This window comes from Hypanus sabinus, chromosome 1 (genome assembly GCF_030144855.1).
Source record: "Hypanus sabinus isolate sHypSab1 chromosome 1, sHypSab1.hap1, whole genome shotgun sequence".
Taxonomy (NCBI): domain Eukaryota; kingdom Metazoa; phylum Chordata; class Chondrichthyes; order Myliobatiformes; family Dasyatidae; genus Hypanus; species Hypanus sabinus.
This window is the reverse complement of record NC_082706.1, coordinates 96364142-96379016: the sequence shown is the minus strand read 5'-3', so window position 1 is coordinate 96379016 and position 14875 is coordinate 96364142. Positions and strand designations below refer to the sequence as shown.

The 14875-nt window shown below is 40.3% G+C and overlaps 1 protein-coding gene across 1 annotated transcript in view; it reads left to right on the top strand.

Annotated features, from left to right (window-relative positions):
* The window catches only part of ctdp1 (CTD (carboxy-terminal domain, RNA polymerase II, polypeptide A) phosphatase, subunit 1), a 324193-nt gene that overhangs the window by 217177 nt on the left and 92141 nt on the right, over window positions 1-14875 (top strand). The window contains exon 12 of the mRNA XM_059972529.1: window positions 3700-3911. Coding sequence (XP_059828512.1) covers window positions 3700-3911 — 212 coding nt within the window. The remainder of the gene's footprint in view (window positions 1-3699; window positions 3912-14875) is intronic.

Sequence of the window (14875 nt, the reverse complement as noted above, 5' to 3'; positions counted from 1 at the left end):
AAAAATTTGAAATTTTTGAGTTAATTTTCCTGATTTAAATTTATCTGGTGCCTTTAACTACTGCAGGGCTCCCAAGCTGCCTTCAGTCAAAGATTGTTCTGTAGAAAATATGACCACTGTTAGTGTTCAGCTTGATCCCAAAAGGAGTAATAAGCAAATCAGCAAGTAATCTATTTGCTCTAGGGATACTGTTGCCCAAGCCATCAATTTTAACTGTTGTACACTTCAGGATGGTGTAATGGGGCTATAATATTCACTTGAAAGCCGGGTAGTCTTGATTTCACTGCACAGCCAAAAGATGGCACCTCAGACTGTGCGGCATTTCCTCAGTACTGCTCTGGCGTTTCAGCTTTAATTTGTGCATGATACTCTATATTGCAGTCAATGATTCTTAATTGTGAGACCTTTCCTTTCTCCTGCCATTTCAACTGGGGTTGGGGGAGGTGGGGGAGCTTGGTAAGATGCGTTCATGGCAATTAGTTTCACTTTGTGTGTTCATAAAGTTATATTGCATGGAAACAGGCCCATCAGCCTGACTGGTCCATGCCAACCGAGATACCTCAAAGTACACTGGTCCCATTTGCTAGAGTTTGGCCTATAACCTTCTAACCCTTCCCAACTATCTTTTAAAAGTTTTCATGGTAGCTGCCATCTGCTGCAGGAACCATTTCCTGCAGCAGATGGTTCCACATTGATATCACCCTTTGTGTGTAAAAAAACAAAGCCCCTCAAGTTCCTCTTAAGTCACTCCTCTCTCACTTTAAACCTGTGCCCTCTAGTTCTTGATGCCCCAACTCTTGGGGAAAAATACTGTATACATTCTAGCCCTATCATGATCTTATTCACATCCATAAGATCTTCTACGTTCTAAGAAATCAAGTCCTAGCTTGTCCAACCTCTCTCTATAAATATGTCCTTCCAGTCCTCCAGGCATCATTGTAAATCTTTTCTGATTTCTTTCCAGTGTGGTAACATCTTTTCTATAGGAGGGGAACCAAAACTAAACACATTACACCCAAGTGTAGCCTCACCAGTGGCTTCCAAACACTTATACTCAAAGCCCTGGTTTAAAAAGTTCAGTGTGTCAAAAGCTTTCTCCAAACCAAAGGTGTAGCCATGGGCACCCGTATGGTTCCCAGTTTTGCCTGCCTTTTTGTTGACTTTGTGGAACAGTCCATGTTCCAAGCCTATACAGGTATCCAAGCCCCTCTTTTCCTTCGCTACATCGAAGACTGCATTGGCGCTGCCTCCTGCACGCATGCTGAGCTCATTGACTTCATTAACATTGTTTGAGTGTTGCTTTGGTCTTGCTGAAAGTAGGAATGGGTTGCTTCATTTGCTAGGGATTTATAAATGGAACTGCACTGAACAACTGAAGAGCACTGGGCCAAGGGCATAACCTTTGTTTGCAGCTCATATGCACAAACATAGCAGGATAGAACAAAGTGGTAAACTGAACCATATTAGACGATGGAATTTCCACCTTGGAAGCCCAGTTTCAGCTGAGTTTCAGAAAGCGTTGTCAAATTCTGGGCTGAGCTTAGATAACTTTGGAATGAAAAGAACTGCGGTTACATAATGCCTTTTTGACCTGATGGGAAGGACCCAAAGACCTGTTGCAGTGTAGAAAATATGGCAACCAATTGTAGGAAAGCAGTGGTGAGCAACACTGTGATTATCACCAGATGATCTGCTTTACCTTCTGGCTCACCCCATCCCCTCTCAAAATCTGTTACATTTTCAGTCCCCTAAGGCACTGGTTTTGTTAATGATACAATTAAAATTTCTTTGATGCTCTTGAGACAGCTAGGATGTTATGCTTACTGGTACCCAGCTGGCTATAGTAGAGTGTATTTGAAGAGCTAATTGGCTTTGTGGACTTGACAGATATCACTGATTTTTTTTTGTAAATTCTGAGAGGTAATTTATAAGCCGTGTATAAATTAGTTCATAATTTTTTTGTCTCAAAATACTCACAATTATGAGTTTGCAATGGTTTATAACTGCAACAGATTTTTTAGGTAAGAATGCGTACCAACAGGTTCAAGGGCAGCTTCTGTCCTGTTGTTATGGATCTTTTGTAAGATAAAAATGAAATTTTGATCTCTCAGTCCAACTCACCATGGCCCTTGCACTTTATTTGTCCTGCATTTTCTCTGCATTTTTAAAATTTACTCTTTAGTACTCAGTAAAATTTAGTATGGAATGCTCAGTCTGGATAGCATGCAAACCAAAGCTCTTCACTGTTAACATGCAATTACCAGAGAATTAGGGAGAATCCTAGTGCTTGTGTGCTATCTAATCACCCAGTGTAGTTTGCATTGTGAGTGGTGGCTGTGGTTGCATATCTATAAAAGCTTGTGGGGTTTAGTCCAGCACTCCAGTGTTGGCCTGAAAGAGCAGGAGGATAATATATTTGGTCTGCACTCAGTGGCCCAGATTTTCAAGGCAAAAGCCTTTGGCATCTGGCAGATTTTAAGCACTTTACTGAGTGCAAGTACAGGAATGCCAAGTACAGACTAAAGTGCAGCTTTCTCCTTTAAACTGATCTCTGGACACCTGGGCTGCAACAATGGACTGGTCAACTCATCATGGAGTCCTCCAGTGCAGGTCTCCCACCTTCCAGACTGGGTGAAACCTATTTTAAAAGCAGCAGCTTCAATGGAATGAATGAAAAGAATTACCAGAATCTTAAGTTGATTTGTCATTGAATTTAATAGTTTTGAGAACTTTTTAACATTAATTTCTCATGAGGATCTACAAATGTGCAGGATGTTAAAGGTGGGCATTTTCAGATAGTCAAGAGGCCGGTGTTGAGACTGCTTCTTTTAAAGTTGCATGTCAATGGTTTGGATGACGGAATTGATGGTTTTGTGGCCAAGTTGCGGTAGTAGATAGGTGGAGGACCAGTAAGTGTTGAGGAAGCAGGGAGGCTGCAGAAGGACTTGGACAGGTGAAAAAAAAAGAGTAAATAAGTGGAAAATGGAATACAATTCAGGGAAGTATACAGACATACTCTTTGGTAGAAGGAATAAAAGCACAGACTATTTTCTAAATGGGAAGAAAATTCAAAAATTCCAAGTGCAAAGGGACTTGGGAATTTGGGATGTGTACTTCTCACTGGAAGATAATTGGCCTGATGGTGGTATTCTGAAGTAGTTTGATGGAGGAGACATTGAGAAATTGCTTTCAGCATAGAGGAGAGATTGAATGCAGTAGCTATGGTAGTGACTAATAGTCTGAGTGTAGAATTCTGGAGAATTATTTTTTTTCCTCCCAGAAGGCAAGAACACATTATTCATGACACAAGTACCTACAAAGGTGCTTAATTGGATGTAAGATGGATCGGGTTAATCTTGGCACTTGGATTGCTCGACACGCTCATTGTAGACGGATAGAGAAAGTTAATAAAGAGTTGAAAAGGAGGAACTAAATGTAAAAAAAAATTGAAAACTGAATCAATAATGCATACCTTGTTCTAACAAAAGTCACAGACCTGTTTCCTTAACTGTTTCTCTTTCCATTGACACTGCCTGATCTGATGAAAGCTTCCAGCATTTTCTATTTTTATTTCAGAATTCCATCATCTGCAGTTTTTTTTAAAAATATTCTACAATTATCAATCTGCTGGATTGTGTGGCTACAAAAGAACGTGCCATTCCGATTGATTTAGTTTTACATTTCAACCCCATATGGCAGGTCGATGACATCTTGGGAGAAGACAGCGACAATGAAAGTGAGACTGAGAAAGAAGAGAAGGTGAAGGAGCAGGTTGAACAGCCCCACGAGGAGGTGCAAAAGCAAGAAGAGCTGAGACCAGAACCTGGAACAACAGAAAGCGTGAAGGCCGAAATGGAAACAAGGCCAAAATCATCATCCAGTGAAGGAAGCTTGACGGGCAGAGTTCCCAGGTAAGGTTGCATCTTGTTCCTGCTTCAGAAATAACATGTATTATCACTGACTGCTGAGATGTGGAATTGTTGTTCTGCAGAAGAAGTGTAGGGCAAAGATGTAAAAATTATTATAAATTACAAAAATAAATAGTGCCCAGAAATGGAATATTGAGGTAGTATTTGTGGGTTCATGGACTATTCAGAAATCTGATGGTGGAGGGGGTGAGGCTGATTCGGAATCATTCATTGTGTGTCTTTGGACTCCTGTGCTTCCTCCCCAATTCTGGTAACAAGAAAAGGCCACGTCCAGGGTGCCCTTTGAGGAAGGAGATATCGCCAACACTAATTCTGACTTAAAAGCTTCTATCATGTCAACCATTTGCTCAACGTTTAATTTTGTCTTTGCTTTGAACCTCAGTAATTCTGATGAATTCCTTAAAAGCTTCCACCAAGCCTGCCACTTTATGAATTCCCAGAGGTGAAGTTTCACTTTGACTTTGAAGGCCATTGATTCAGACGCTACTGGTACTGAGGTTAAGTTTTGCACTCTTTCTAGCTTGTGTACTCTCCTGTGGAGTATTCACTATACGGATTATGAGGTAAATCACTGATCTCTTGTTCTTTGAAGTCGATGAGACTGAATTTCAGAATGCATTTGAAAATACTCATGTCATAACTTTGTTTAGTACATAGAAAATCAAAAAAAACTTAAAGGGATTTGTAGGATTGCAAAGAAAAATGTATGGAACTAATTGCCTCACAGTTTCAGAGACCCGGGTCTAATTCTGACCTCTGTCTCTAACTGCCTGGAGTGTGCAAGTTCTCCCTGTGGCCAGGTGAATGATCTTAGCTGCTCCAGTTTACTTACACATTTCAAAGGCATACACGTTAGTGGGTTAATGATGCCTACTCGTCATTCCTGTCAATTTCTAACTACGATGCAAGATTACCTCCCTTATTTTGAATACTGGGTTAATGTATCAGGAGCAGTTGATGGCTCTGGATCTGTACTCACTGGAGAGTACAAGAATGAAGAGTGATCTCCTTGAAACCTACCGAATATTGAAAGGCCTAGATAGAGTAAACACGAAGAGAATGTTCCCAGTAGTGGCAGAGTGCAAGACCAGAGGGGACAACCTGAAAATCACAGGACAGCCTTTTAGAAAAGGGATGAGAAAGAATTTCTTTAGCCAGAGAGGGGTGAATCTGTGGAATTCATTGCCACAGATGGTTGTGGAAGCCAAGTTATTGGATATACCTAATTTAGAGGTTGATACATTCTTGATCAGTAAAGGATTCAAAGGTTATGAGGGAATAGAGAGGAGAATGGGATGGAGAAGGAAAATAAATCATCCATGATTGAATGGCAGAATGACTCAATCATGGACTCATGGCCTAATTCTGCTCCTATGCCTTAAGATTTTAATAGGCTGCTGTCAATTGCCCCTTGTATATAGGTAAGTGGTAGGATGTGGTAGTTTACAGGGAAAATTGAAATTACAGGGAATGCTGTGAGAATCAGCATAGACTTAAGGGCCAAGTGTCTACCTGACATTTGGAAATTGTAATTTTCACCAGATCAACAAAGCCACAGTAACACAAGTTAATGGCCTCCTGTGCTGTAAAACTCCATGGGTCTAATGTACACGGGGAGCCATGGAGTAAAAGCAAGCACACTGACCAAACTGATGGTCAATTGCCAGCATTCAGTGCATAAGAATTAGAATTGTGCAATAATTTCTGACCTTCATATCAAAATTTGCATCTGTAAATGAATAAAAAGAAATCACCATTTTTCACCATCAGCAGGAATAAGAGTTTAATGTCTATTTTTTAAGGAATGCTCGAAGATTAAATGTTATCAAAATCTCTAGAATGGAAGCTTTAAGTTTGAGGTCTATACTTAGCTGTTGCCTAGCATATAGCAAAAAAAAAACACCATGGAAACAGACTTCATAGCATCCCGTTATCTTTCTTGGATGAGACTTTCTGGAAAACATATTTACTTTTAAAATCACATATTCCCTTGCCAATATATTTCCTGTCATTAAATCTGTGGCTTCTTAAATCATTATTTTTGGAGTTCATAAACAAAAGAGTATAATTTTCTTACGCAAAAGGTGTAAAGTGTAAAGAAATGCCAGAGGAAGTGGTTGTGTCGAGTATAATAACAACTTTTTAAAGCTACTTAAATAGGTACATCGATAGAGAAATAGTTAGAAGGTTGTGGGCCAAATGCTGGCAAATGAAAGTATTTGAGTGGGCATGTTGATCGGTATGGACCTGTTGAGTCAAAGGGCCTGCTCCCATGTTGTATGACTCTATTTTTCTTTTTTTGTAATTTATTTTTTTTATTGAAGTTCATCATCAAACAAACATTTCCATAAGATGTATTTCAGACATTGTACATATATATCATATAATCATATATGTCTCAAATCTCCACATAGTATTTGTCTGAGGTATACACTTATAGAAAAGAGTGGAGAGAAAAAACAAGCAAAAGGAAAAAACTATGTACAAGTAGGGAGTGATCTTTTTTTTTTACAACATATTCACTGATTTGTGAGAATAAAATCAGGCCTATGAGGCATTATGTAGTTAAACCATTTTTCCCAGTATGAATCAAATTGTTCCAGCTTATGATTAACAGATGCTGTTATCTTCTCCATTTTGTAAATGCCATTGTAATTTCCATCCATGCATTTAAAGTTGGGCTCTCCTGTGATAACTAATTCCTAGTAAGAGTCTTTTTTACCAGCCACCAACAGTATATTCATTAAATATTTATCTCTTTTCAACCATTCTTGAGGTATATATCCAAAATATATGGTCTTACTCCCCAAGGGTATTTCACATTTAAAGATGTCTTGTAGGGCATTGTGTATCCCCCTCCAATAGTCTCTGATAACAGGGCAGTCCCAAAAAATATGATAATGATTTGCATTTTGATTTCCACAATTTCTCCAGCCAACAGGGAGGTTACTATCATAATGGGATTTCTGAGAGGTTGTAATAAAATATCTTATCAAGTTTTTCCATCCAAACTCCCTCCATTTCTTTGAACTGGTACACTTCTATTGATACCTCCATATTGTTGTCCATTCTTCCTCAGATATAATTATCCCTCCTTCCTTCTCCCATTTTGTTTTAATGTATGAAGTCAACATGCTTGAAATGATTCTACTATACTTTTCTAAAGAGCTCTGTCAAACATGTACTTGCCTTGGTTAATAGGTATCTTTTAATGGGAGGTTGGTTGTGGATAAATGTGTGAGCTGATTTATTATTACAGGGAAATTACTTTAAATGTAGAGATCTTTAAGAATCCCAGCACAGATGAAGTGGATTGAATGCTGTACTCCTTCTGTTGTAACATTTCTAATCCAAAACCAAACTGGTTAATTTCCACTGGAAATAGTGAAACTTCAAAGTACAGTCCATCCAGGTTATAGATGTTGAGACCACTCATTGCTGGGCTAAATGATTCAAAGTTTTCTACTGTGTTGCCATTATTGACATCCTAATTGTTGCATTGTTATGATCTATGTGTTATCTATTTTGTTATTATCAATGCACTGTACTATTTTAGTGGTAAGTACATCTGGTGAGCCTGTGTTTTTCAACACCAAATAAAAATGTGGAGACATCCAGTACGTCATGTAACATCATTGAAAAGAGAAAGAGTTAACGTTTCTGCTCTGAAACTTTTCATCAGAATTGAGAATGAGAGAATACTTACTAATTTTCACTAGCAGGGAAGATGGAAGAAGGATAGATAAAATAAATGGAGTAGATTTGGTAGGGTGAGACCAAATAGGCGAATGTGGCAGTTAATTGGCAGATTAACCTTTTTGTTTTGCCAGTGTAATGTGCTGCAAATTATAAAGCTGTGGGACATACCTAGCATGTCAGACTTCACAAACAGAGAAAAGAGAAACTGAGCCAAAATACTGTGAGAGGAGACAAACCAAGAGAGACTGAAAAACTTGACTTTCCACCCATCCTCTTATCCTGCAACATAAGATGTTTCTTTCTTGTAATTTTTCAACTTCTCTTGGTATTAAATTCCCCTTTTATATCAACAATCTCAGGCCGATTGAATTTTTGTGATTTTAGCTCCATTTGTGTAAGATTCTCAGATTCATAATCCATTCCCACGGAGATAATTGTTTCTCAAAAGTTTCTAAATTTTCCATTGTATTTAAATAATAAATTGCTTAAGTAACTATTTTGCAGTTTCACTGGGATCTCTGCCTGAGTTCTAGCTGAAAGCCTGTATGGCAACAATATTACCCATAATTTGAAACTAGATTCAAAATCCCTTAAAATTACTATTGTGAAAAATGGAGATTGACTAATGGAGTAAAAGTGACATCAATCCACACTTAAAATGCAGAATATTATTGTTGGTACTGGGTAATCAGAATGGTAAAATACTTGTTTTCTAACATTTCTCATTTCAACTGAGAGATTGTTGACCAGTGATCAATCAGAATCAGATTAGTTATCACAGACTTAAATATTATGAAATTCATTGCTTTGTGGCAGAAGTACAGTGCAAAGACACAAAATTACTATAAATTTCAAAAATAAATAAATTGTTCCAGTAAAAGAGACATAACGACATGGTGTTCATGGACCTTTCCAAAATCTGATGGAGGAGGGGAAGAAACTGTTCCTATTATTGAGTGAACATCTTAGTGATGGATGCTGCCTGCTTGAAGTGCTGTCTCACTGAGGCACAATTTCCTCCCCCCCCCCCCGCCACCATTTCTTTGTGTTGTATGATGGACAGGAGCTTTTGTTTCTGAAAGTTGCTGTAAGTAATGATCAAGTTCATAACGTCGGCAGTGGTGATTATTTTTATATGCACAAGTACAGTGAAGTACAGATACTTCGGAAACCTTGCTTGCAGTGGGCATGTAGATTCATACAGAACATATCATACATAAGTTACACATGACAGAAAAGAATAGAGTGCAAAATAACACACAAAATGCTGGAGGAACTCAGCTAGTCAGGCAGCATCTGTAGGTTTAGGGTCGTGCAGGACAGTTCAAGAACCTAATGGATGTAGAAATGTAGCTGTTCCTGAACATGGTGATGTGGGTTTGCTCTTGTCACAATATCAAAATCAAAGAAGATCAAGTAGCAGTTGGGGAAGTAGGATGGAGAGAAAGCAAGAGAGAAAGGTATGCTGCTCCTGCATGCCTCAGACACTGACTTCTTTACGCATTGCACAATGCCAGTGCAGTATATTTGTTGCCTTGAAATGGGGATTTGAGAACTAGCCAGCTTAACTCATTCTCTGCATGACATCAGGAAAATTGTGGCACCTCCAAAGACAAGAGTCTGCATCAGAATTGCACAGAAAAGCTGTTTCTGGAGATGCAGGCTAAAGGAACTGATTAAAGGATTAAAAATGAGGAAGCGCTGGAAATATACTCCAGGTTAGGGAGGTTGTTAGTGCTAGTGCCGTTATGGACAGAAAACTGCACCTCTGTCCTCCTCTCACTCTTACCCTGCCACCCTGAGCTCCTGCCCTCCCCATGTACCTCCTGAATCTCTCCCCCATTCTTTCTTAACTCCTCCCCACTTCTCTCCCTCCTCTCCTAGTCCCAAACCTTCCTCCTCCCCTTCCCTTACCGTCTCTTTCTCTCCTCCACACTCTTTATGCTTTCTGATCTGTCTTGTATTTTCTGCATTTTTTTCTTTGATCTTGGACCCATAGTATCTTTATTAAGCACCAGAAGAGACATATTCTTAAATATGAATGGTACATTTAGAAAATATTGCTATAGTTTAAGACATATTTGATAAAATATTTGCATGCAACAATTCCTATATTTTTGCTGGAAAGAAATATATACAGTTTGTTTTACAGCAACTAATTAAGCATTCTGGGTGAAAATATTGTTACTTAAATATTTATATAATGAAGTACTGAAAATGCTTTTGATCTCATTTTTAAATATTATGAATCTTTGCAAATTGATTATAATAATGTACTATTCTTGGACAAGGTTAATAGAGGTTTATTGATTCTAGCTTCTCGTTGCCAGTAATTACCAGAGTTACATGTAATCAAAACATGCTTATCATCTAAGGTATTTCCCTATACTGCAAAGATCAAGACTTTGTTCCCTCTCTATCTCCCCCTTCACATATTACTTCATTTTTTTTTTAAGGTTTGATCCAATGTAATCCAAATGTGCTTGTGTACTGTTTGTTGAGCACCTCTGCTTCATCCACCAAAAGCAGAATTTCACGGTGGCCAACCATTTCCATTCCTATTCCCATACTCATTCCGACATGTTGGTCCATGACCTCCTCTTTTGCCATGATGAGGCCACTCTCAGGGTTGAGGAGCAACACCACAATAGTCTCTGATTGCATGAATATTGATTTCTCCTTCCAGTAATTTTTTTCCCTCCCGTTTCCCTCTGCTTGTACTCTCCATTTGACTTCTCACATCATCTCCTCACCAGCCTATCACCTCCACCCTGGTGCCCCTCTATCTTCCCTAGTCCATTCTCTTGTTCTATCGGATTTCTTCTTCCCCAGCCCATTACCTTTTCCACCTACCTGACTTTACCTATCACTTTTTTAGCTAGTCCTCCTTCCCTTCTCCCCATCTTTTTAATCTGGTGTTTTCTCCTTCCTTTCCAGTCCTGAAGAAGGGTCTTGGCCTGAAAAGTTGACTGTTCATTCATTTCCATTGCTGCTGCTTGACCTGCTGAGTTCCTCCAGCATTTTGTTTGTGTTGCTCTGGTTTCCAGTATCTGCAGAATCACTTGTGTTTATGATTTGCTGCTCCACTGTGAAGCCTCTTCAAAGTATGCCTCCCCTGAAGAAATTTAAATCATCTCTTCAACGGGGGTTCAGTGAGACTGTTTCTCACTGCTTCACTTCTGTGATCTTTGCTGCGCTCTGACTCTTCGACCATGTACTCACCGAGACTTGCCAATATGGCCACTTACCCTTCCTGGAAGCTGGTCCTTACTGCTGTCTTGTTCCACATGGCTTCCAGCTCAGTGTTCAGGAGCCACAGAGGATGCCAAGTACCCATGTTTGACTGACTGCTTCTCCTGCCACTTCTACACACAACCCTCTTGGCCATGCGGAGATATCCGCAGTCTCTTCCACAGCCCTGGTGCCTCTCTCCTCTAACTGTCATGGATCTCCCTGACAGTTCAACCTCTGCTGGCTCCGCACCTTCATCAGAATCAGAATCAGACTTTAATCGCCAAGTACCTGTGCACATACAAGGAATTTACTTCCGGCAGATGTTGACTCTCTGCACATAACAATAATAATGAGAAATATAAATGAAAATATAGATTATAAATACAGGTAGTGCAATCCAAGTAATAGTTAGCCGACAGTTAACCGGCAGTTAGCTGTTCAGCAAAGTGACCGCAGTAGGGAAAAAACTTCTCCAGTGCCTATTAGTCTTAGTCTGGAGGGATCTGAAGCGCCTACCAGACGGAAGCAGTTCAAACAGTCCGTGCGCAGGATGGAAGGAGTCCTTTATGATGTTCCCCGCCCTCTTCTTCAACCTGGAAGAGTACAGGTCCACAATAGAGGGCAGGGAGGCTCCAATGATGATCATCCACCAGTTCTTCACCTTTCTCGTGTCCAGGAGGAGGGGAAGATCTCCTGTCTCCAGACAATGGATCCTGCTTCCTCCAACTCTGGTTCTGATGGGCCTGGACCCCTTCAGACTGCAGATCCTGCCTTCTCCAACTCCAGTTCCGCTGGCTCTAGATGCCTCCAGTCCATGGATACCATTGTCATCATTTGCAGCTGTATGACCCCAGGTGCCTTCAGACCACAGATCCTACCACCACCAACTCAAGTTCTAATGACTGTGGAAGCTTTCATACTGTGAATTATCCAGCCTCTAGCTCTGGACCTCAGCTGCCACCATCCCCAGGAGATCTTCCCCATTGGTGCTTAGCCCCTGGGCTTCCTTTCCTCCGTCATCACTCTCCAACCCTGTGTTTCTCAGGCTACCCTGTCAACTCTTGGGTTATCTAAGCCTCCATCTTCCTCCTACCCTACCTTCCCTCTATAACATTAAGGCAGCAGGAAGACAGGCTGAGTGCAGATGTCTGGGAACTGGAGGAGAAACAGGTGAGGGCAGCATCAATGATGGAGGAAGCAAAACCCCATTCTTTGAAGAAGGAAGACAGATGTCCTGGAAGGGAAACCCTCTGATGCCACCAACTCTTCTCCCTTCCCTCCTCTAATCCATGTCTTCACCGTTCCCTCTGACCTAAAAGCTCTCCACTTCTCTCTCAACAGAAGAGCAAACCAGTTCTCCTCCAACACCACCCTCCTCCACCTGGCAGAACTGGTCCTCACCCTCAAAAGTTTCTCCTTCAGCTCCTTCTCCATTTTCCCAACTCAAGGAGTGCCATGGGCACCCGCAAGGGCCCCAGCTACACCTGCCTTTTTAATGACTACATAAAACAGTCCATGTTCCAAGTCATCCACGGTAATCCTTCACAACTCTTCCTGTGCTACATTGACAACTGCATTGGTGATGCCTCCTGCACCCATGTTGAGTTCATCAGTTTCATCATCTTTGCCTCCAACTTCCACCCTGCTCTTCAATTCACTTGCTCCATTTCTGACACCTCTCTCCCCTTTCTCAATCTCTCTGTCTCCACCTCTGGAGTCAAACTGTCTGTCGGCATCTTTTATAAGCCTACTGATTCCCATGAAGATTATACTCCTCTCACCCTGTCTCCTGTAAAAATGCTGATCTGTATTCTCATCTAATTATACCTCTTCCCACCCTGTAAAAACCTTGTTAATCTTGTTAAAACCTTTTTATCAGTTCCTTTTCCTTCGCCACATCTGTTCCCAGGATGAAGCTTTCCCTTCCAGGACATCTGTCTTCCTCCTTCAAAGAATGGGGTTTTGCTGCCTCCATCATTGATGCTGCCCTCACCTGTTTCTCCTCCAGTTCCCAGACATCTGCACTCAGCCTGTCTTCCCGCTGCCTTAACAAGGGTAGAATTCTTCCTGTCCTCACTTGCTACCAATTACATACGCCTCCACAACTTCCATTGTCTTCAACAGGATCCTACCACCAAGTACATTTCCCCTCCCCCCCCCCCCCATCCCCAACTTTCCACTGGGATTGCACCTTCCATGATTCCCTTGTCCATTTGTCCCACTCCATTAATCTCCCTCCTGGCATGTATCCCTGCAAGTGACAGAAGTGCTACATTTGTCCATTCACCTCCTCCCTCTTCTCCATTCAAGGCCCCAAACAGTCCTTCCTGGTGAGGCAAAAATTTCAGCTGTGAATCTGTTGTTGTTGTCTATTGTATCCAGTTCTCCCGATGCGGTCTCCTCTAAATTGGTGAAACCTGATGTAAATTGGGAGAGAATTTTGTCAAACACCTCTGCTCCATCAACAAAAAGCAGAATTGCCCAGTAGCCAAACATTTTAATTCCCATTCCAACATGTTGGCCCATGGCCTCTTTTGTCACAGTGAGACCACTCTCAAGGTTGAGGAGCAACACCTCACATTCTTTTTAGGTAGCTTCCAACTGGTTGGCATGAATATGGATTTCTCCTTTCAGTAATTTTTTCCTTCTTCCCTCTGCTTCTATTCCCCACTCTTACCTCTTCTCACCTGTCCCCCTTCTCTTCCCCTTCTTCCACGGTCCACTCTCCTCTCCTATCAGATTCCTTCTTCTCCACCCTTTTCCCTTTCCCACCCACCTAGTTTGACCTGTTACCTTCCAGCTAGTCCTCCTTTCCTCTCCCACCATTTCATTCTGGTGTTTCCCCCCTTCCTTTCCGGCCCTGAACCAAGGTTTCAGCCCAAAACATCAACTATTTGTTCATTTCCATTAATGCTGTGTGACCTGAATTCCTCCAGCATTTTGTGTGTATTTGTAATCAGCTATTTGTTTCTAATAAAATATCTCACTCTTCATAATTAGTATTTTAAAAAAACTAATGTGTCAGATATTTTACATTCAGGTTTTAATGGGGAAACAGTGTGAGCAGATTAATTTTTATTCATGCTTAATGTTTAGTTTGGCATTTCTGTGTGCTATTTTAACTAATTAACCTAGATATTGCACGGTGCTTTCCTTGAAGAATGCTGCCCATAAAATTCCAATTGATCAAGAGAGAGGTCTATAGATTTTTGGATATTCAGGAAAATAATGGATGAAGGATTAAATCAGAAAAGACCACTCCAGAAATCTAAATATCTGAATGCTGAGGTAAAAAAGAGCCACATTCTTTCTGAATGACAGGGCAAACTCAGTATATGATCTTCAAGGCATGGGCCTCCACTTTGCAATGACAATGAACACTGACAATTGCATCATTGTGTTGGAAGGATTTAATTGTTATCCCCGTGTTCAAAATGCTTAGGTTTTATTTTAATTAACCATTGCCAATGTGTGACTTTAATGAGAACTCAAATTAGCTGCTTCTGAGAGGTGGATTTGAAAGTAGTTGTTCAGGGATTAATTTTTTTATAGTTTAATTGTAATGTATTAAACAGCAAACTTCAAATGGAATCTTGAATTTGAATTTTTTTTAAAAGTATCAGAATCAGATATCACCCATTTTAAGATGGAATTGAGGATTTTGAACTACCTCTCAACCATAAAGCTCTTGAATAAAAGAGGATAACTGCTCTCTCTTGCCTCATCTTTGTCATGTTCCTACAACCAATGATCTCACTTCAAGGACTCTTTATCTTATATATTTACATTTGCACAGTTTGTTGCCTTCTGCACTCAGGTTGACCTTTCATTGATCCTATTAAATTTACTCATCTATAGATTTACTGAATATGCCCACAGGAAAATGAATCTCAGGGTTGTATATGGTGATATATATGTACTTTGATAATAAAATTTTCTTTGAACTTCAAGTAGCAGCATTCAAAATAATTGAATGTATTTAAGGCATATGCAGATTTTTAGTTAATAGGAGA